At 36.6% G+C, this 23665-nt stretch overlaps 1 protein-coding gene across 4 annotated transcripts in view; it reads left to right on the top strand.

The window, feature by feature from the left end:
- The window catches only part of grin2ab (glutamate receptor, ionotropic, N-methyl D-aspartate 2A, b), a 123707-nt gene that overhangs the window by 69952 nt on the left and 30090 nt on the right, over window positions 1-23665 (top strand). For all 4 annotated transcript variants that reach the window (XR_007185910.1, XM_048197776.1, XM_048197774.1 and 1 more), the window contains one exon: window positions 7640-8235. Coding sequence is in view for 3 of the 4 variants with exons in the window: in XM_048197776.1 (XP_048053733.1) it covers window positions 7640-8235 (596 nt within the window). In the remaining variant the exon portion in view is untranslated. The remainder of the gene's footprint in view (window positions 1-7639; window positions 8236-23665) is intronic.

Below are 23665 nucleotides of genomic sequence, written 5' to 3'. Positions count from 1 at the left end.
TCCGTTTTGCGGTAGCTCTGTACATTTCTATGGCATCGCTGTCAAAGAATAATTAGTTGGTTAAGTGGATTTACTTGTTGTAGAGTTAATGAAAGTTATCATGAGCATTGTTATGTTTAAAGCAGATGTCTTAACAAATGTCAGTAGATCGGGAAGATTTTAAAACGAGCAGTTCATTCATAAATGTAATATCGCTGTGGAAATACAAACCGGAAGTCAAAAGACAACGAGCGCAACGCTGAAAAGGGGCGGGGCTACATAAGGTCTATAGTCTTTGATGTGGCTTCCAGAGGCGGTAACATACCAAGTCACAAACTTGTCGCCTGGGCATAGTGTGCATTTCACACAAATATTTTTGTCCTTTCGAGCAATAAACTGAAAGTAATGTGAATATCACCAGTGGCCGAAACCCCCTGTCTCCGTCCCCATCTCCATTTTCCGCTCCCCTTCGCACCAGCAGCTACGTCAAATCGATCTCTATGGCAACGGCACACATACAGGCACACGCATGCACGCACCACTTAAACAGACAGAACTTTACACACGGGCAAACACATGCTTGGGTAACGCAGGAAAGCGCGTTCCTATAGTCTAGTAAAGTAGTGTAGTTACCTATATTATTAGTGTAATGCGTTACTTTACTTCGTTACCCAAAAAAGTAATAGTTACTGTAATCCGTTACTTTGTAACTCGTTACCCCCAACACTGGATGCATTATATTTATATTCTATACTATTTTAAAAATAAAACAGCAAAAACTAAAAATCATTAAATGTTGTAATCATTATAATGTACAGAATGAAATATTGATATTTTGCGGGGGATTTTCACAAAATTACATCATTATTATTAAATTATTAGTGTTTTCAAAGATTTACTTTTATCATTAAGCAGTTGATCTAAATGTAAAAATAAAGAAAATGAGCATGTACAATTAAATATCCAATAATGACCAATACCGATAATCTAAAACATTTCTAATATTGGCTGATAACCAATATGTTACTGATGTTATTGAGCATCTTTACATTTTTACTGAAATATTGAGTAGCAAGTCAACCCTGAAATTGCAAAACTGCTTACTACCTCCATCATTCTCCTTATACAAAAGTAATGGAGTGGATGCTGGTCTCTTATTTTCTTGTCCTGAGGTCCTTTTTTACCTGTTTTTTTTTTCTTCTTCTGGGGTGTCAGTCACACAGATGTTCAAACTCTGGCCAGTCTCTGCTGAGTAAAAGCGGAACAGGGAGTGCTTTCTGTTCTCTACCACTTTGATGAAGTGAGAACAGCAGGCATTTCCACCCAAAAAATGGGATTGCCTTGGGACAAATAGCATACATTCAGAAAGATTTATTCCAAATGTCTTTAATGCCAGAATAGCTCATTACTCTCCAATGTGTTTAAAACTTTTAAATTTAAAAAATATATATTACTGTAGGACAGCAAACTCCCAAGTGTCATCTTCTAAATCATAATGCTAACAGCCATCATAAACAAATCAAATAATCTCTGATAAACTGTATTTTGTAAATACAAATATGAATGAGTATTTCAGGCCTGTTGGTGTCTAATCAGTATGTGTGTTTAAGCATCAGTAAGTATGCGTGGATGATCAGGATAAACTCTAGAGTCTGTCCATATCCTCTGAGATTACTTCAAAAGATCCATGAGAATGTTGAATTATTGATATGATTTTTCCATTTCTTCTATTATTAAATTTGCATGACATTCCAGAGTTATAAAACAAAAAGTAAAACAAAAAATAAAATAAAGATTAGAGAGCGTTGCAATGTTTGCGATGATTATAATGTATATCTACAGTGGCAATCAAACAGTGTTGTCATTAAGCAACATTCGTATGCAGCATTATTAAGAAAATGGCAGCTCCAAGGTCAGGATGTGTGGCCAAATGGGTGACAAGATTGAAGAAGTGCTTTAATGGAAAGATATTTCCACGCTCTGACCCTCATACCCTCTCTGATTAAAGCAATTTCCAGGCGCACACTTGTTTTGTGTGTTTGTTTGTGTGTGCATCTACCTGCAAACCTCCAGCTCTGCGGCTAAATCCTAACCCTCTTCACATGCTTATCAACTTTCTGCCAAACCGGAAAACCTCTCAGCACCAAAATTCTTACGTGTGAGTCTCTGATTCATTTTCGAAACCTGGTCTGAAAGCAGGTATTTTTGATTAGACACACTATATGTGTACTAGGGGTGCAACGGTTCAGATTACTCACGGTTCGTTTTTTATCACCGTTTTAGGGTCACGGTTTCAGTACAGTTCGGCATGTGATATGTTCAGGGAAAATAGAACAACTGTCAAATAAAAATAAAGAAAATAACAACAAATAATCAAACTACAAGCAGCAGCACAAATCAATACAATAGAGCAAATATTCAAATAAAATAAACAGTGCTTTTCAGGTTTTTCAGGTATCTAACAGTAGTTTCAGTTACAGAAAATGGATAAAGTAATGAAATGTAAAATAATAACCCTGCATATTATTTTCACTGTATAAATTAAATGAAGATTAATCATTATTGAAGTTACAAAAGCTATTCATTCATAAGCAGTGAGTGATTTCTTTCTCATTTGTTGTTTGATTAACATTAAAATCACAGCCAGCAGGAATAGTTTCTTTAATTAATTAAAATTATAGCACATTGTTCGCATTAAAGGTGCCCTAGAATTAAATATTGAATTTATATTGGCATAGTTGAGTTCAGTACATGGAAAAGACATACACTGAGTTTCAAACTCCATTGTTTCCTCCTTCTTATATAAATCTCATTTGTTTAAAAGACCTCCGAAGAACAGGCGAATCTCAACATAACACAGACTGTTACGTAACAGTCGGGATCATTAATATGTATGACCCCAATATTTGCATATGCCAGCTCATGATCGAGGCATTACACAAGGGCAGCCAGTATTAACGTCTGGATCTGTGCACAGCTGAATCATCAGACTAGGTAAGCTAGCAAGAACAATAGCGAAAAATGGCAGATGGAGCAATAATAACTGACATGATCCATGATAACATGATATTTTTAGTGATATTTGTGAATTGTCTTTCTAAATGTTTCGTTAGCATGTTGATAATGTACTGTTAAATGTGGTTAAAGTTACCATCGTTTATTACTGTATTCACGGAGACAAGAGAGCTGTCGTTGTTTTCATTTTTAAATACTTGCAGTCTGTATAATTCATAAACACAACTTCATTCTTTATAAATCTCTCAAACAGTGTAGCATTAGCCGTTAGCCACGCAGCATAGCCTCAAACTCATTCATAATCAAATGTAATACATCCAAATAAATACTATACTCACATGATCCGATCCATGCAGGCAGCATGCATGACGAACATCTTGTAAAGATCCATTTTGAGGGTTATATTAGCTGTGTGAACTTTGTGTTTGCTGTTTAAGGCAAGCGCGAGCTTCGGGGGCGGGGGAGCACGAGATTTAAAGGGGCCGCAACCTATATATCGGTGCATAGTTAATGATGCCCCAAAATAGGCAGTTAAAAAAATTAATAAAAAAAAAATCTATGGGGTATTTTGAGCTGAAACTTCACAGACACATTCAGGAGACACCTTAGACTTACATTACATCTTTTAAAAAGAAGTTCTAGGGCACCTTTAAAATAAACATGTATTGACGTGAAAAACTAGTAATTTCACCATAGATGCATATAATTTTTAAGTCTCTGTTACAAAGTCAACACATCATGGCTTTTTGCCTCAGGTAAAGCAAGGGAAATGGCACCTTACCTGGCATTTAGGTGAACAAGAAGACATAATGGATAGCACTCGTCTCTTCGTGAAGGTGGAAAAAGTTCTTTATAACCTGAGGGATTTCTTGTAAAAAGATTTAAAAGGAAAGAAAAGACGAGTCGCCTGTTTTTGTCTATTGTTTTAATTTAAAATGTTTGTGATTTTAACATAAAGCTTATGTTTAAATGTTTTGCCACTTTCGTGAGCAACATATGTAAATCTAAAGCATTACTTTATATAAATATAATATATACTTTATATAAATCTAAAGCATTACTTTATATAAATATAAACTGCAACGCGGCATATGTGAAAACACAATAGCACGTGCTGCTCCTGCATCGCATACGCACTGCAAACGGAGTATGTGTGAAACAGGCGTGACGGTCGTTCTTCTCCGCTCTCCTCCGCTGGCCTCCCTGCGTTGTCTTTGGTCGATATTAACCAAAGTTTCATTTCGACAAAAAATAATATCCAAAACTTAAAGCCTAAAGAATTACCTATGTGCACATGTCTGAATGTTTATGGTGTTGTAAATTGACTTGCTGCAACTGATGCTGTTGCTAATATGTCGTTAATCTGTCGTAATCACCTCAGGAGTCATGGTCGAGGGGAAGGAAAATCGAAAGGTTGATGGCTTTTTTATTGGCATGTTTTTTGTTTTTAATTTGACTATTTTTTAGTACTTTGTTACAATTATGGATAAAATATTTTTTAATTGTTTACATTTTTTTTTTTTTTTTTTTTTTCTGGAAATCATCCCGCGACCCCCCGGGGGAACCACTGACTTAAGACATAATCGACTATGTTCGCCAAGACGGGCATGTTGACATCATTTTTGTATGAATTTGTCCGTTGAAGTGCAAGATTTGAAAGAGAACTTGTGCTCTGCATGAGATAAGCGTGTGCGTGCTTCGAATGAGCACACACAAATCATCTCACAGCGCGTGCAAGTTCTCTTTCGCGTCTCGCTCTTGAATATTTAAATTAGCAAGGCTTAAATGAGTTTGGTTTAAACACAGATAGCAACATGTGCTGTTCCGGTCTCACCTGCTCTTGCGTGCTATCAACACCAGGGTGATGACGGTGTAAGTGACTGTTCATAGAGCATACAGCTTTTACAGTGAACAAAGTTTACAAAGATTGACTGTTTTGTCCACGCTTTTTAATTATCGCTGTTGTGACTTTTTGGGAAGCCAGAATGCGTATTCATCGACTGAAACATACGTTATCTGAACTCTGTCTGTCTGTTTTCCACGTTGCTATTTTCAACAATATTACCATATTAGCCTATAGATGTGTCGTCATTCGAGATGAACCGTGGTGCAAGTGCGTGCCGAACCGTAAGTGGAGAACGGTACGGTTCAAATTTTTTTTTTTTTTTACCGAGAACCGTTGCACCCCTAATGTGTACGCATACCTTTGCCTATATTCGTTTACACCTGAGATTGGTGTGGGCCTTCATGTGTATGTGTGTGCGCATGCACCTGAATATGAGCGTGCCTGAGCTCTGTGCATACCTCTAATCCAGTTTCATCCTAGAACCTCTTAAAGCCTGAAGTGCTGCATTCACAGTGCAAAAGGGACCATCCAAAACATTGAGTGCAGCCACTACATTTGCATTGATTTATTAACTCCTCAGTGTTATCTGGGACAGAGTTTTAATGTCTCCTGAATTGTTTGTGTGATATATTTTTAGAATGTGACATAACTGGTTTATGTGAAGCTCGGTGCCTGCTCAGTTTTGGATCAGTGGAGATGTATTGCTTTGTGACTCAGTTACATGCCGTAGATTCAATTTTCTCAGTAGGTTCAGTTACAGTGAGGTACAGTTTGGATGAGCGTACATTTACCTCATGTAAATTCAATTGCCTTTGGCCTCTTTTTTTTTTTTTTTTTATTCTGCACAATGTATGGTGCTAATCCTTGGCGAATACCTCCTCCTTACCTGTTTATTTGTGTCTTACTGTTTGCTTAAGCTCAGTATTTTAAATCTGTCACAGCTCGTGGTGGACAGATCAGCGTCTGTGTGTTTGCACAGCGCGTGAACCATGATATTCATAAGCTCCATTGTCGCTCGTTTATGTGTTTGTGTATTCTGAGATATCAAGCTGTCACCGCACAAGGATGCAGTCATTATTCTTAACTCAGTCAGTGACTCCAGTGTGACAGTGTGCAGCATTTTCTGTCTTTCTCCCCTCTCCGGTATTCAACAGCTTACTGTCTGCTCCTGATATATGCCCTTCTCTCTTGCTCGTTCCTGTTCCCTCTATAGACCTTTTTCACACTTCCATGTTTGCAAAGCTGAAAGCTTCAACAGTAGGGTAAAGAAACTTTATCAGCGGCAGTGAGAAACAGCCGTTTTCAAATATCTTTCGGGGGTGACAAAACAAAGCAAAATAATTTCATGTTATATGACTGGGTGAAAGCAGATATTTTATGGTTTATGGGAGACACTCTTAAAAATGTATGAATATCATTGCATTAGATACAAAATATCAAAGTACACTAGTACCATTCAAAAGTTTGGGATTGGTAATTTTGTTTTGTTTTTTTAAGGAAGTCTCTTATCTCTTTTATAATAACTTTTATATTTTAATATATTAAAAAAAAAAATTATTAGTGCAATGGCAAAACTGAATTTTCAGCAACCATTACTCCAGTCAGAAATCATTTAAATATGCTGATTTGGTGCTGAAGAAACATTTCTTCTTATTATTTTTAATGTTAAAAACAGTTGTGCTGCTTTATATTTTTTGTGGAAACAGTGATGCCTTTTTTTTCAAGTAATGATAAATAAAAAGTTCAAAAGAACAGCATGTATTTGAAATAGAAACTTTTTTAACATTATAAATGTTTTTACTGTCACTTTGATCAATTTAACGCATCCTTGCAGAATAAAAGGTAATTTCTTAAAAAATCTTACTGACAGCAAACCTTTGCGCGGTAGTGTAAGGCCACTGTAAATGTGTGTAAACAGCAGTTCAAAAAGTAGATTTTGTTTTGTTAAGGAAATGCAAAAAATACAATATAAACAAGTCCGCATATAGCACATTAAACAACATTAGAGTAAGGCAAAACATACATTTATGAGTAAAAATTGTTCTATCTGTGCAACATTATTGTTTACTGTGTATAATGATGTTCCCATTGTTTTCATGCTCTTTTTATTCCATATACTTTCCATGAACATTTTAAAAACCCATCAAAGAAAGGGATCTTTCTAGTCCTAACCAAATGAACGTGAATGTATAATGACCAAATGTATACAAGAAGATAAATCGCAGATGCGAGTTTGGTGTAAATGGTGTATGCAGTGTAAATAATAGCGCAAATGGAGACACTATGTCTGCAACCACATTAGGTTTGAAATAAAATGGGAGAATAATGTGCTGCAACAGCATCAGTGAAACATTAGAAGTAACATTAAATCTTTTTGGACTTGAGTTGGCTACATGAAATCCTCTGAGTCACTTGACATATCGTGCAGCTCATTGTTTTTTCCTCACGGACCTGAGAATCACCTCACTATTTACCATGTCAGATACTGTTGTACATTTAAAATGAAATAAAAGGCTTACAGGAAGGAAATGTTGAGGTTTTATTGTTAAGGCTCAGCTAAGGTAGTTTAGTTGATTTATCAGAACTGACAACTGTCCATTGGCAAAAATGCAGTTGGGAGTACAATTACCCAACTATCAGAGTCGGATGTGACAACACATGGTTTGTATTTCCCTGTGTTTCTTTATCTAAGTTTCATTTTCTGTCTTCACTCCTACTCATATTTCCCTTTCTCCTTTTCTTTTCCACCACCTGTTCTTTCTGGCTCTCCCTCCCTCTTGCTATCTCTCTTTCTCCCAGGATGCCGGTTCTTCGTTTTTCCAGTTTGGGGCCTCCCTCCAGCAGGAGGCACTGTTGATGCTTGCTATAATGGAGGAGTATGACTGGCATGTATTCTCGGTGGTCACCACTAAGTACCCAGGTTTCCAGGAGTTCATAGCCACTGTACGCGTCACAGTGGACCACAGCTTTGTTCGTTGGGACCTTCAGAGCGTAGTGACGCTGGACGGTGTTGGCGAACCTGAGGACCGAGCCCACGTGCAGCTTAAACGCATCCAGTCACCCGTCATCCTCCTCTATTGCTCCAAAGACGAAGCAGCGCTGGTTATGGATGAAGCCCGTTCACTAGGGCTCACCGGGGCTGGCTTTGTGTGGATTGTTCCTAGTTTGACAACAGGAAATATCGAACATACCCCGGAAGCCTTTCCGACAGGGATGATATCTGTGGCATACGATGAATGGGATTATCCCCTGGAGAAGCGTGTGCAGGATGCTGTGGGAATTATCAGTTCTGCGGCGGCTGCCATGTTCAGAGAGGAAGGTCGGATACCTGATGGTACAGCTAGCTGCTATGGCCAATCAGAGAAGCCAGAGGTGCCGGCAAGTGCTCTGCGCAGGTAAGCCGTGATTGCTTATGGTTGTGTCCATGGAAATCTGTTTGCATAATGAAAAGTATATGTACTATGCAATGATAGTTATACTTCAACATCAGTGTTAACATGATAATGCATAATCTTGTTCAGACTCTGTGACCTCAATATACTTATATAGACACTTTTTTGGCTTGCCTATCTGGACTACAACTCAGCCACCTCTTTCCAGTATTGGGGAAAGTTACTTTTAAAATTAATCCATTACAATATTGCGTTACTCCCTAAAAAAGTAACTAACTGCATTACTTAGTTACTTTTTTATAAAAAGTAATGCATTACATTACTTTTGGATTACTTTTTCTCACCTGGGCTGGGCTTGCTTGTTTGTTTAAAAAAAAAAAAAAAAAAAAAAAAAAAAGAAATTTTTGGCAAATGTTAAGGCCATTTAACACCAAAAGTGAAATGAATAGGGGTTTATGCACAATCTAACTTCCGTATTCTGTAAAACAGATCAGATCGCTTCCGGTTTAGGTCTTTTATATGTGCTTCATGAAAAAATTGCTGTTTTATTCCTTAAAAGGAGCGAGCAAAGATGAGCATAACTGATGTTCCCTGCATATACAGATTGATCTTTAAAAGCTTTTTAAATTTCTCTACCTCACACTAACGTTTAGATATTTAATAGAATAAAACACCTATAACAATATAAACTAGGTAGTCTCGCTGATTACCTTAAAAGTCCATAGATATGCCGTCAGTTCATACTGCTGTTAACACTTTCTCTGACAAGCAGATGCAATGAGACCCAGTTTTCCGGTTTGGTCATGTGACATTTGTCATATACCCTATAAACCTCAGGCTGAAGGAAATGCATATTTACACCTGTACAGTAGAGGGCGCAATTCAAACAAACCTTGCAGCTGTGCTGCTATTCTGGATTAAAGAAGAAGAATAAGATACAGGAGAAGGAAGTTCAACACTCTTATTTCTAAATCTAATCTAAAGTAATTTTTGCTTATTAGTATGGTTGAATTGAATCATTGAAGGTCAGCAGCAAAGACATTTGTTAATAAAGTGAGATTAAATACATGAAGTATATTTGAGTAATTTAATATAGTTAATTATTACAGGTTTGCATAAAATTCTGAGATTGCATTTTGAGACATACTGAATGTTTTCATGCAAGTGAGATGAGTAAATGCATGTTCACATTTAGTCTAGAACTACAATAACCATCATGTTCACACAGCACACAACACCTGCACTTTATTTCTCTCAACATGGGGACAGGAGAGCTGTCAGTCAATAAATGTGAAAAAGTAACTTATTTGAAAAAGTAACTTGGATATTTTGTTGTAAATTAAAAAAAATAACGTTACTTTACTAGTTACTTGAAAAAGTAATCTGATTACATAACTCAGGTTACTTGTAATGCATTACCCCCAACACTGCCTATTTCTTTGGGCAAGCAGTTTCTTTTACAAGCTTTGAAATTACTGACTACCAGTACTTTAACCAGTTTCTTGTAACTCAATATAGCAAAATGGTTAACATGGGTTTCCATTATTCCACACTGCAATAGATGCACTTAGAAATGAGAATAGTACTTAAAGAAATGAGTAGTACTTTTGACAAATGTGTCAAAATGATGTTCAGTATATGAGTGGCTTAGAAAAAGCTGTTTTATTGTACATAAGTGATCCTTTCATGGTAGCTGTCATGTTGAGATTTGAATGAGTTTTAAAGACAAAATGTTCTCATTTTTTCCAGAGAACAATTTTTTTAACTTATTTTGTGCACACTGGTCAGTCTGCATGCTTTTGGGTGTTTTGGGGGTAACAGAGGGGCTAATGCCATCGTATTGGTGGTTTCGAGAGACAAATATGGACAGGCACACACCAAGAGGTCAAGGTTTGGCTGTTTAGCATGGTCCAGTTAGCCCCTGATTGACTCGTAAACAATTGTGTCCAGAACTGAGTGGCTGTGAGCAAAGATGGCAGAATTCAAATTGCATACTTCCGAGAAGACCGAGCAACTGGCATTGAGATGAATGCTAACGGACAGCTTTCTCTAGGCATTACAGACCTCCATGCACTACAAGACACAAACTCAGCACACTTTGCAAGGCACAAACACATGGTAACCCATAGTAAGTCCATTCTTAACAATATTTGCACAGGTTTTGTCTTCCATTTCCCACTGCCTCGCCCTCCTCTAGCATTTTTTTCTCCTGGAAATCTTATTGGCTGTTGGTCATTGCTGCTCAGAGACGCACCAATGCACACATCTGATGTTTGGCTAGATTTAAAAAAAGTTTGCGACTACTCTGAGTGTGTCACAAGTGCGCACGCTATGAGCATCTGTGATGATCTGGGGCTTAAAACATAATAGGGTGACAAGCAAGTCTTGTAGTGTGAGCTAGAGCCAGCAAAACATAAAGGTTAATAAAAAGAAACAGCCAACAGTATTTATTTTAGTTCACTGATTTTGTAATAGGTCTCCATCAGTTGTTCTCAACCAGGCTCACTATAGGGGATACACTTGACCAATAGTGTATTTTACTGATAACAATAACTAGGTTGGACCATGCTGACTGATAACCGATTAATCAGCCAATAGTTTTTTTTTATTTTTATGTATACTGAATGAAAATAAACATAACACATAAAATAGTGCTGAATTTTATTACAAAAATTGAAAAACAGTACTGAACCATGAATACTGTACTTTTTAAATATACAAAATATTAATATATATCATTCATGTTACTTCATAGTGCATTAACTAATGTCAACTAATGACAACTTTAAATGTAAAAAAATGTATTAGTAAATGTTTAAATCAAAAATGAACAATACTTTTATTAACTTTAGTTAATGTTACAGATGGACTCTTATTGTAAAGTGTTACCATTTTATATAAATTCAAACAGTCATGCTTAAAGATGGCAATCTTTAAATATCTATACAAAGGACATGCCATTGAAAATGGATACATATCTATATTTTATGAATACGTTGACACTGTATTTGCTTCTATTTTAAAACACTTGATTATCTTATCAAAATAAGAAAATATGTAGGCTATTACTGGGACGATAAAAAAATGAACTGAAATTCAATGCGTTTCTTATTTGTTTATATGTTCTGCGTGACGATACAGTTAGCTTTCTTACGTCGCAAGCTTTAAATATGCAATAACGAATGCATGAAATGCAACCAGCTGGATATAAACTAATGCTAATAGATGGTAACAATCGTGACATTTAAACATTTGGGTCAAAACTGTGTTTTTGTCAGTAGCTTGAGCTACTACTAATGTTAGCGTCCTCTCAGCCTTGATGGCAAACATTCTGCTGTTCTTTCTCCCCTAATGCAGCATCTAGACAACAAATGAATTATTTTAAAATGATATGAAAACATGTACAGTAGTGTACCGTATACATACCGTTTCATTGTCTGTTTTATATCTGCATCTGAAGTGCCCTACTCTGTGCGACATGCAGGCTGAATCCCAAATGGCACACTTCTATGCACTTTCGGTCTTGTGGGCTTACAGTGGCTGCCGCGTACTCATGTCCGTTAAGTCCGCAAGACCGTAGGGTGTCCTATTCATCATTTTAGGTTTCAGAAGGGTGCTCGCGAGAGCCCTCTTTGTGGCTGATATGCACCCTCGATGCACACTTCTGCTTAGCCCGCAAGTCTGCGAGCTATGCAGAGGACTTTACCCAGCAGTCAAAACAGCATTACGTCATGAAAGTGCAGACTCAGAGGAAGACTGTGAAGGTTTAGGATGCCATTTGGCACCTGAGGGTCAATAAGTGATGACAAATTTTTCATTTTTGGGTTAACTGTCCTTTTAAGAGTTTAAAGTTAACGATTAATCGATTAATTGATCTTTAATATTAACAACGACCAATTATGGGAATTCCTGTAAATTGACGTCCCTAGTTTGGACATATTGATTTCATTTGTGCAGTTCATAAAAAGGTCTCAAAAAGTGTTAAATTTGATTAAATTTGAAACCCAGTATGTACTGTTACTTTCCTTGAATTTCCTTATTTTTCTTGTCTTATTTTAGTTCTCTAAATATTTTTCCTTTCTGGGTCTCGGCTTACTAAGCAGTGACAAACAAGGAGTTTTTTTTTCTGGCAACACATTTCCTTGCTCCATTTGAGAGGTGCTGGATATTTAAGGAAGCACAAAGATTGCTATTTTGGATCCCATTTAATTCCTCCTGCCCAATTCCTTTTATATCTCAATGATTGGATTGGTTTTCAGTTCCGTTCTGAGCTGTGAGGGCAACCTTGTGATGTCTACATTGGCCAAGAAGATGTCCATATCGCACACGGTAGTCGGAAACAAAATCTACTGTTAGTATAGATTGCGAAGGCACTTGCTGTGGCTGTTTATTTTTTTTTTTTCAGAATGCACAGTTATCAGGAGTTGCCATGGGTTACCATCAGTAGCTGTTTGCAGCGTTGGTATCCGTCTGCTCCGAGTAGGTGTTCCTTTTGATCTCTCCCTCGTTGCTAAGGCTGTCTGTATCTGGGACACTGCAGACTCTTCAATGTGGGAACATTTTGTATGACGCCACCATCCACAGAGCTAGAATTAACCTTCGAAATGCCTCCAAGAAAGATGGATAGATGTGTTGTGATACTTGTTATTGCCAAGTATACACATATCGTAATGTGAACAGTGGTATTTTATATAACAGAATGGTCATAAAAGAGAATTAGACTTGGTGTTGTAATAAAAAAAAAATGCTGGTGTAATATTCGGTAAGATGTCAGTTGAAGTTGGAGAATATAAAACAGTTGGCTGTCTATCTTAAGGCAATCATACATATACATATATACACACAAACCCAAAATGCTTCATCTGAGTAGCAGGTGTAGTTCTGGCCCTTGTCCTTCTGTCTGCCCAGGGGCTAAACTCGTTTCTGACAAACGTACTGTATGTGTTGTCTTAATTAAGTCTGTTAATTCCATCACGCTCACACACATATGTATACATACAGCTGCCCTCGAACAGTAATGGCAGCAGTTAGTCCCTATAGTATATAATAGACTGTCATATGTAGTTAGTAGAAATACACTGATATAGAACCTTTGGCCAATACAGATAGACGTTATTTTTATGTTAAGGCTGAAATTATATTTAAAGGCACAATATGTAAGATTTTTTGGTTAAAATATCCAAAAACCACTAGTACAGTGTTATATATTTTGTTGACTTGTGTACTTACATTATCCCAAATGTTTCCAACAATGATTAAATTCAGAGAAATCAGCAATTTTAACCAGACCGTGTCATTTCCTCACCTGTCAATGACGTCATATCCTCGTTTTCCCGTTTTACTTTAGTATGGAAACACCAAAGTCGTGTATATAATATATATGAATCAACAGACTAGGTAAGCAAGAACAACAGCGAAAATGGCAGATGGAGCAATAATAACTGACATGATCCATGATATCATGATATTTTTACTGATATTTGTAAATTGTCTTTCTAAATGTTTTGTTAGCATGTTGCTAATATACTGTTAAATGAGGTTAAAGTTACCATCGTTTACTACTGTATTCACGGAGACAAGAGCCGTCGCTATTTTCATTTTTAAACACTTGCAGTCTGTATAATTCATGAACACCATTCTTTATAAATCTCTCCAACAGTGTAGCATTAGCCGTTAGCCACGGAGCACAGCCTCAAACTCATAGAGAATCAAATATAAACATCAAAATAAATACTTTACTCACATAATTCGAAGCATGCATACAGCATGCATGACGAACATCTTGTAAAGATCCATTTGAGGGTTATATTAGCTGTGTGAACTTTGTAAATGTGCTGTAATATAATCGAGAGCTCGTGTGGCAGGGAGCACGTGAATTAAAGGGGCGGCGCGCTGAAAAAATCAGTGCATAGTTAATGATGCCCCAAAATAGGCAGTTAAAAAAATTAATTTAAAAAAATCTATGGGGTATTTTGAGCTGAAACTTCACAGACACATTCAGGGGACACCTTAGACTTATATTACATCTTGTGAAAAAGCATTCTTGGGCACCTTTCAAATTAATTGCATGTGTTTTAGAAACAAAGCAAAGTCATTCAGTTTTTATTAATATGATATTCTCATATGGATATAGATTACTACAAAGTGCAACAAGTCTCTCATACCAGCCACTAAGCGAATGCACAGAGTACCATTATAACAATTTTCAACACACTCAAATGTATTTAGTATGATTGTTTTAACCATGTAAAACAGCGCTGTGTTACCCCAGAGCCACTTGTACTTTATAAACGCAACGAAAACAGTGGAAGCGGCCGACTTCAGCATAAGCATAATAAAAGCTCAGCTAGACTCCTACGTCTCTCAACCCGCCCTGCTTCAGACCACAGTAACGTTAATAAAACTTTAATACTTAAGCTCATCTATGAACATGATTCCTGCCAGAGTTCGTCAGATTGCTCACCATTGGCTTTGGAGGTGAAGACGACAACTCCCATGATTCCACGCTCATTCACCACCATCAAGCTACGCCTTTGTTTTGAATTATCGACCACTAGCTGCGAACATTACATATTGTGCCTTTAAGCATAATCACACAAGCAAATAAGTGCCGTTGTTATATACAATTATATACAAATTTTAATAATTATATAAAATAATTACTTTCTGTTCTCGAATTTGGTTGGTCAAGCAACGTTCAAACTCTTTAATGTTTGATTCACTTACTTGTCTTTGTGCTTTCCAGACTTAGTGCATTAGTGGTGGGCTTTTAGTAACACAAGTGATTTGTTCAAAAGCATTGATTAATTCTGGAATGAAACAAGCGATTGTCTTTTATGAGTAAATCACTTAATCATTCAAGTGGAACGTTTTCATTTATATTATTGTTATTAGTCATATTGTCCAATTTTAGCAATCAGTATTGGCAAAATACACTATCGTTCAACCTCTACCTATTATTATTAAATAATCTGAAGGTCCCCGTTTTTGTGAGGGCTTTTTTTTTTAATGTGATGAATTAGATTTAATTAGAGTTTTTGTGGAATAAAAGTTATAGCAATTTAGTCTACTTATTTTTAAAATAAATGGCATTTAACCTATTAAAAGGTTGGGAGGTCTGTACTTTCTGTTATGCCGTATACAGACGCAAGTCTTTGCTTCACAACTAGTATTTTTTGGGGTTTTTTTACCATATGTTGTTCTAAATAATCAGATTTTGGCTCACACAGATTTTTGCACATCCTTAGTCAATACGGTGATACGGTCTCCGTTATATCATGTATCCCTAGTTATGTTGGGCAAACTTTAGTTAGTTGGAGAGTTCTGCAAGCTCTGTCTGTGTTTGTGTTTATCTCACTTGTTTGTTGTGAGCCCAACCCAGACCTGCTATATCTGCTCAAGCACAACCACAACAACTCTTTCATAAGCACCTCCTGCAACATTATCACCTTTACACAGAAGACACTGCCATGAGGCTGACAAGTCTCATGTTTTAAGCGCTTGAGTGATTTCACAGCCTAAGGCAAAAGTGTCTGCCTTTTTTTTTTGTTTTTTTTGCCAGAGTTGTGGCAACTCCTTTACTCCAAATTATTCACAGTCTGACACATTAACTGTAAATGGCATTGATTATCATCCGCTCATCTCGAGCACTGCTGTTTGGGTTTGTTTTGGTTTTGTTTTTCCTTTGCTCGGGTTTAATTTAGTCACACATACTGTATTTCACATACTGTATTACAGATTTTATGTTGACTTCATCTGGGGGTATTTTCCACGCTTGATATACGTTTAAAACATTAAACACCTTAGCGGTAGGAGTGCTGTATAATGGGAACACCGATCTGTTTTCCATCAGACATTTTCCTCCGCACTTGCTGTCCTTTGATTCTGGCCTTGTTTACTTGCTTCGCTTGTAGGCAAGGCAAGATCTCTGGAAATCGATTCTGAAGCATTATGTTGTAGCTTTCCCTCGTTGTTGACCTCCTATTTATTGTCTTTCAGCACACAAAACAACATAACTGCTAGGCCAGCTCTTTGCTTGCATTGGATATATCAGTCTGTGTATTATTACTGACAAACCAATGTTCGCTTATATAGTCTGTGCTAGTGAAATGCCATTTAAAGGTCTCTGTTATTGAGTTAATAATTCATTATTTTTTGTTGCTTCTGATCTGAAAAAAAATCTCTTGATTTTTACTTTATAGTCAACTACTCATATTTAGACTTTATTTACAAACTAGGTTCGTTCAGGTTTTCTGAATGGGTTTTAGCACATGTAGTTGCTAGGGTATTCATAGTTGTTTCTAGGTTTTAATTCCTAGTTTCTGATTGGTCTGTCATTATTATTACATAAATATAACCACAATCGTTGTGCACTTTCAATTTAAAAGGCTTAACATGCAGTGTGAACATAGAGTGCTGCAGTGTTACTTAATTTTTATAATAGCAAATTTATTTATTTTTCTTGTCATGCAAAGTCAATTACACAATGAAACAGAAGAGGCAAACCACTTGCTATTTTTCTAAGGGAATGAGAGAAAAATGTTGGAAAAATATCATGAAGTACACACTAGGGCTGCCCCCTAATAGTCAACTAAACATTAGTTGACTAGTAGAGGCTTAGTCGACCAAAATATAGTCGATTAGTCGCAGAAAAAAGAAAAAAAAACTTGTGTCGAAGTCACACAGTTCGTGAGGGGATAGATCATTAACAGTGGGTGGTAATTACAGTATGTTGGGCAGAAAATCCAAACGTTCGTCTATGATCCATCTGCCTCAAATATGGCTTATCATTTGAAACATGTAAGTAGCAACATTACATGACTGCTCACTATAACTTTAACCTAGATAAATGTTTGCTACACAGCAAAATCTCCAGAGTTAAATCAACTCTGCTTAGAGTACATATGGTCCCTCTCTAAATAGTGTTAAAGTAACACTGAAGCAGAGTTAAAGTTAATGGGCCCTATAATACACCCGGCGCAATGCGACGCAAGGCGCAGCGCAAGTGTGTTTGCTAGTTTGCGTCCGGCGCCGTTCGCGTTTTCCCGTTCAGCGCCACGTCCTTAAATTAGTAAATGCATTTGCGCCAGTTAGTGCGCCCATGGGCGTGCTGGTCTAAAAAAGAGGTGTGTTCAGGCGCATTGCCGGCGCATTGCTATTTTAAGGAGCTGAAAATAGACTGCGCCATAGACCAACTCAAACCTGGTCTAAAGTCAATGGCGCAATATTTTTTTGTTAGAGCGCGTTGGTAGAAACTGCGCCTCTGGGCGCGTCCACAGTGTGCGTTGACTTTGCTTATTACACACAGGGATGCGCATCACACAAACATGCCAAATATTAAAAACAAAAGGATTACAGTGTAAAAGAATATTATTGTGTAGGCTACATAAATATAAAAATGTAATGATGAATAGTCATTGCGTGTATTAGAATTAGGCTACCTATTTTCAATTCAGCCTATTACTACTTATAATGATGAACGAAATTGGCTAATTAATTGAACAATTGTGCCAATACACACACATATATATTAACTGACTTTAACTTCGCGCACAAGCAGATCGGTTTCTTCGCTTGAAAAGCGTTCAGCTTTTCCGCCAACAAATTCCACCATGTAAATAGCAATCCGCCATGGTGCGAGCGCATCTCGCTCTTAAAGGGAATGGGAGATGACACTCCGATTGGTTTATTGAACGTTACGTTATTGAACGCACGGACCGTTTTTCCGTCGTTAAAATAGCAAAAGTGGATTTGGACATGCCCTGAGTGCACCTGCACCGTGCGCTTTACACTTTGAGTTTAGATCGTTAAAATAGGGCCCAATGAGATAATTAAGTGATTAATTAAGTGATGATTGAGCATTAATGATAAACACCTGCTGTTAACAAGCAGAATCACTGAAGAAAAGAGAGAAACAAAAGCTACAACTGACTTTGACTGCTTCAGTGTTACTTAAACAATATTTAGAGAAGGACCATATGTACTCTAAGCAGAGTTGATTTAACTCTGGGGATTTTGTTGTGTATTATTAGGCACATATCCAAGTGTTTGCGAAAAATGTGGAGCATGCTTACTGCATGACGTGGAGGCGCTGGCACAATCACTTGCATTTTGTCTCTGTCATTTTTGGTCATACAGATAGGAGTAATACGAAACTGTAAAGGGTCTACTTTTATTTGTGTAAACTCACAATAACAAGAAAACGTTGTGGATGCACTTTCTGCCATTTCGGTGCATCACAAAAATGAACCGAAACTCAAGAGTATAGGCTACTTGCCTCACAGACATGAGAAATATATCTATAGAAAGCTTAAAATGTCTACTTTTAACCAATTCAAATAGAAAAGAAATACTCTCTGCTTGTATAATCCGTATGAAAGGGGCATTTCTCTCTGTAGGCATGTTCACTATACTTGCGGAGATGTCGAGTCAGCATCGTCAACTTCATCTTTGCAGCAGACACTGATACAGAAAACAGTAGATTATTAATATGTAATTAAAATTTGTCCTTGATATTTTTTCCAACACATTCATAATCATTACATTTGCCGGGTCTTTGCGACAAACTTTATGTTTGCACTTGATGGTGGAATAGGCTATATTATATGCCTATATATATATATTAAATGCTCATTATGATTTAGTATTCCCCCCAGGATATATTTAAGTAATTAAAATAATATAAACGTGCAATTAGTCAACTAATGGTTTAAATGAACGACTAGAAAAATCTGTAGTCTGTAGTCTGTAGTCTTCTTTCATGTGAAATACAGGCTTATTGGTTTTATTGACCTGCCTTAAATTGATGTGCGAAGAAAATGAGCACAGAAATGTATTACTAACGTATAATTAAAATAAATATTACTGTAATATTCAGTTTGGCTGCTTTTCAAAAACAACAACAACAACATTGTGAATGTAATATATTTGTAACATGCAAATATATTCTATTTTATCATAAATAATTTATTATTACAATGTATTTTATTGTATGTCCCTGTGTAATATTTATATTACAAAGCCTTAATATATTGCAGTCTATTGCAATAATTTGTCGCGATTAGCACAGCACTAACAATGACCTGACCATAGAAAGATTAATAGCAATTGTGGCTCCATGTGGAACTATCATCACCTAATACGCATTTAACTACCTCTAATCTTGTACTAACATTTCACTGTTAATTGAGATCATGCATAAAGAGGCTCTGTGTACAGAAAGCCATTTGAAATGACATTTTATAAACCACCAACTCTCAGTGATATAATTAGTCGTAAGCTTTTGATAATTTCCAGAAGACTATGGAAAATAAAGGTCATCCTGCATAGAGTTTATTACTTTACCCGGTCTCTCTCTGTTTCTCAATCAGTGAGATTAGATGCACAGAATGATGTGTTTATTTAAGAGAATACTATGTGAAAGCTATGACAAAAATCAATTTTCAATTTGTGCTCTAGAAATCTTCAATATATGAATAAGACACACTTACAAACAAACATGCACAACAGAAGCTGTATTTGAGTAGCAGGTGTAGCTCTGACCCTGTTCTTTTCATTTCTGCCTGAAGCTAAACCTCATTTCCTAGTTATGTTCCTGTTTCTTAATTAAATTCTGAAGAGAGTATGTGTGTGTTTGTGCCATCTGAGTAGTGCACAGCTGAGCTAATCTTTATTGTGCGTTACATGGAGAAGGCAGAGATACAGTACCGAGTAGTTGTTCAGTGGAGTGTATATGATTGAACAGGGCCTTGCGAAAGTATTCAGACCCTTCAAGGATTAGTTCACCCAAAAATTTAAATTCTGTCATTATTTATTCACCCTCATGTCGAGCAAAACCCGAATGACCGTCTTCGATGTGACACAGATGGAGATATTTTGAATAACGGGACTGCTCGCTCATTTCCATGCCTTTACAATGAATGGGGACTGAAGCATTCAGACTTCAAAGGATGCAAAAGCACTGTTCAAATATTGTAGTAGAAGTCCATACAACTTGTATTCCAAGTTTTCTGAAGCCATATGATAGCTTCGTTTGTAATGATAATCTTCCCCTCCTGTGAACTGTTGAGTCAGACTAGTTTTGTGAACTGGATCAGCAATTAATTGAAAAGATGCTGATTGTTTTTCCATGAGATTTAGGGCAGATGTCAAGATTTAAAAATTTTTTCTTTTGTTTTCCTTTGATGAAAGAACAATATACAGGTTTGGAGCATCACGAGGGTAAGTAAATAACAGGCTTTTTTAAGAGAACAAGTTGTTTTACCAAACCGTCTTTTTACTTCATTACAAATTAAGTATCTGTGACATTTTTACTTTTAAGCACTGAATGAGTTTAATCAATGTTACATTGTTCCTTTAAAAAAATAAAATATGCTGCATGCGTGTTCAGTGTCCAGTAGGTTGGAGATGCTGTAAGTTCACAAAAATTATATGGTTGCCAATTTAATACAATAAATTATCTTAAAAAACAATGCATTAAGAAAGGAATTGCATTTAATCATGTACCCTGACCTGTATGCTACACATATTATTATGTCTTTAAATTATCCAGATATTATATCATCCGATGTAATTTTAGTATTTGTTTTATATTTTATGTTTTATATTTTCAGTGTTCATTTTAAATTGTTTGTTTTAGTAATTGTATGTGCTTTTTTATTTTTATTTCAATTTTAGTTTGTCATTTTAGTACTTTGTCTTATGTAAATAAGTGTTGACAAGGCAACATTTCTAATTTTTGTTTTTACGTTTTTCATCTAACATTTATATTTTATTTTATTTTATTTCAGTTGCCAAAAACAATTTTAATAGATTTGGTTAATAAATTGCTAAATATTTTAATCACTTGACATCCCCCAAAAAAGTTAAAACAAATTTCCTGGATGAGGATATAAACAGGTACAATTGGATTATACCTCCGAGTCATTATAACCTTTCCTAGATAAACAAAAAATGTCACGGTTATGGGATAATTATTCAGGTTGTTAATCTAAAGGACAGCTGTGAAAATTAAGACTAAAGAGCATTCTAAATATGTCAGAGATAATGCTAGACAAATGCTTTAGGAAAAGGTTACAAAACAATGTCCAAATCTTTGAATGTCCCAGTGGTGTTGGTTCAATTATGAAGAAGTGGAAACTACAACAAACCCCCCAGACACCATCTAGAAAAGGTCATTCCTCAAAACTCTGCACAAACAAGCAGATTTGTGAGAGAGGCCAGTGATCACAAAGAGTTACAGAGTTCAGCAGTTGAGAACAAAGTAAAAGATGGAATGGGCAGTCAAGCGTTAACATAGCGCCATATGGGAGGATGATGTGGCAAAGGAAACCAATTTGTCAGATTTTAAAATAAGGTGTTTTTTTAGGTAATGTTTTAATCAGTGTCTGAATATTTTAGGAAAAAACAAATAATTAAATGAATAGTTCACCCAAACATTAAAGGTGCCCTAGAATCAAAAATTGAATTTACCTTGGCATAGTTGAATAACAAGAGTTCAGTACATGGAAAAGACATACATTGAGTCTCAAACACCATTGTTTCCTCCTTCTTATATAAATCTCATTTGTTTAAAAGACCTCCGAAGAACAGGCGAATCTCAACATAGCACAGACTGTTACGTAACAGTCGGGATCATTAATATGTATGACCCCAATATTTGCATATGCCAGCCCATGTTCAAGGCATTAGACAAGGGCAGCCAGTATTAACGTCTGGAGCTGCACAGCTGAATCATCAGACTAGGTAAGCAAGCAAGAACAATAGCGAAAAATGGCAGATGGAGCTATAATAACTGACATGATCCATGATTACATTATATTTTTAGTGATATTTGTAAATTGTCCTTATAAATGTTTAGTTAGCATGTTGCTAATGTACTGTTAAATGAGGTTAACGTTACCATCGTTTATTACTGTATTCACGGAGATAAGAGAGCCATCGCTATTTTCATTTTTAAACACTCGCAGTCTGTATAATGCATAAACACAACTTCATTCTTTATAAATCTCTCCAACAGTGTGTAATGTAAGCTTTAGCCACGGAGCATAGCCTCAAACTCATTCATAATCAAATGTAAACATCCAAATAAATACTATACTCACATGATCCGACGCATGCATGTAGTATGCATGACGAACATTGTGTAAAGATCTATTTGAGGGTTATATTAGCTGTGTGAACTTTGTAAATGCACTGTATTATAGTCGAGAGCTTGGGGGGCAGGGAGCGAGCGATTTAAAGGGGCCGCAGCCTGAATCGGTGCATAGTTAATGATGCCCCAAAATAGGCAGTTAAAAAAATTAATAAAAAAAAATCTATGGGGTATTTTGAGCTGAAACTTCACAGACACATTCAGGGGACACCTTAGACTTATATTACACCTTGTAAAAACTGGTTCTAGGGCACCTTTAAAAATTCTGTCACGTTGTTCCAAAACTGTGCGACTTTATTTTAAAAGGTGAATCTTTAAAGAATATTGAGGCTTTGAAAGGGGAATGGTTCTGTTAAGCCATATTTGCAACTCCCCTGGGTAGCCATTTCAGGCATCCAAGACCAAGTCATATCTACTTGAATGGGGGAATCCTGAAATCTCAAAAACTGCTTGCCTAACATTTACATCCACATTTAAATGACATATATCAAATTAGCAACAAAATCTGACATGAACTGTCCCATAAATGTTGTTTCTTATGCTCAAAGGCTCAGTTGTTGGGATTGACAGTTGTTATGGGGCCTAACCCCCAATCACTCCCTGGGTGCCACAGCAAAATGGCTGCCCACTGCTCCGTGTGTGTGTGTGTGTGTGTGTGTGTGTGTGTGTTCACTACTCACTACTCCTAATGTGTGTGCACTAACTTGGATGGGTTAAATGCAGATGGCAAATTTCAAGTATGGGTTACAATGCGTGGCATTCACGTGTCACTTTCACATTTACTTAAAGGTGTGAGTCTGAAAATGTCCCGTTCAAACAGCAACTTACAGTAGCGTCTATATTCTCTTAGCAGTAACATAGCGACAGTGACTAAAGTAATATAAAAGATGGTGATGTCTATAAAACTGAAAAGTCTTATTACTTTTGACACGACAAGAGTCCATTCGAGCCACTTCATCTGTCAAATCTTCATTAACTGACAGCAGCTTTTATATTTGGGTGGAGAGCGGAGCATTTGAGTTGCATGTAGAACACAAAACTGACAAGAGCTGCTCCGGTGGAGAATTGTGACTGGATCTAAAACCTTCAGATGACACACAAGCTCATATCTCTGTCACTGTTAGTTACCGAAACCACACATGAAACCCTGCAACACGCGGTAGACGCTTGTTTGTGCAGTGCAGATCAGCTCTCTCGGACTGTATGATGTGACAGACAACTAGTTGTCCAGTCCGGTTCCGTTCACACAGCGCAGGTTTTCCGAGAATGCGGTTGTGAGTC

This window comes from Megalobrama amblycephala, linkage group LG7, assembly GCF_018812025.1.
Source record: "Megalobrama amblycephala isolate DHTTF-2021 linkage group LG7, ASM1881202v1, whole genome shotgun sequence".
Classification (NCBI taxonomy): Eukaryota; Metazoa; Chordata; class Actinopteri; order Cypriniformes; family Xenocyprididae; genus Megalobrama; species Megalobrama amblycephala.
The sequence above is the reverse complement of the archived record's forward strand: the minus strand, read 5'-3'. Positions and strand labels throughout refer to the sequence as shown.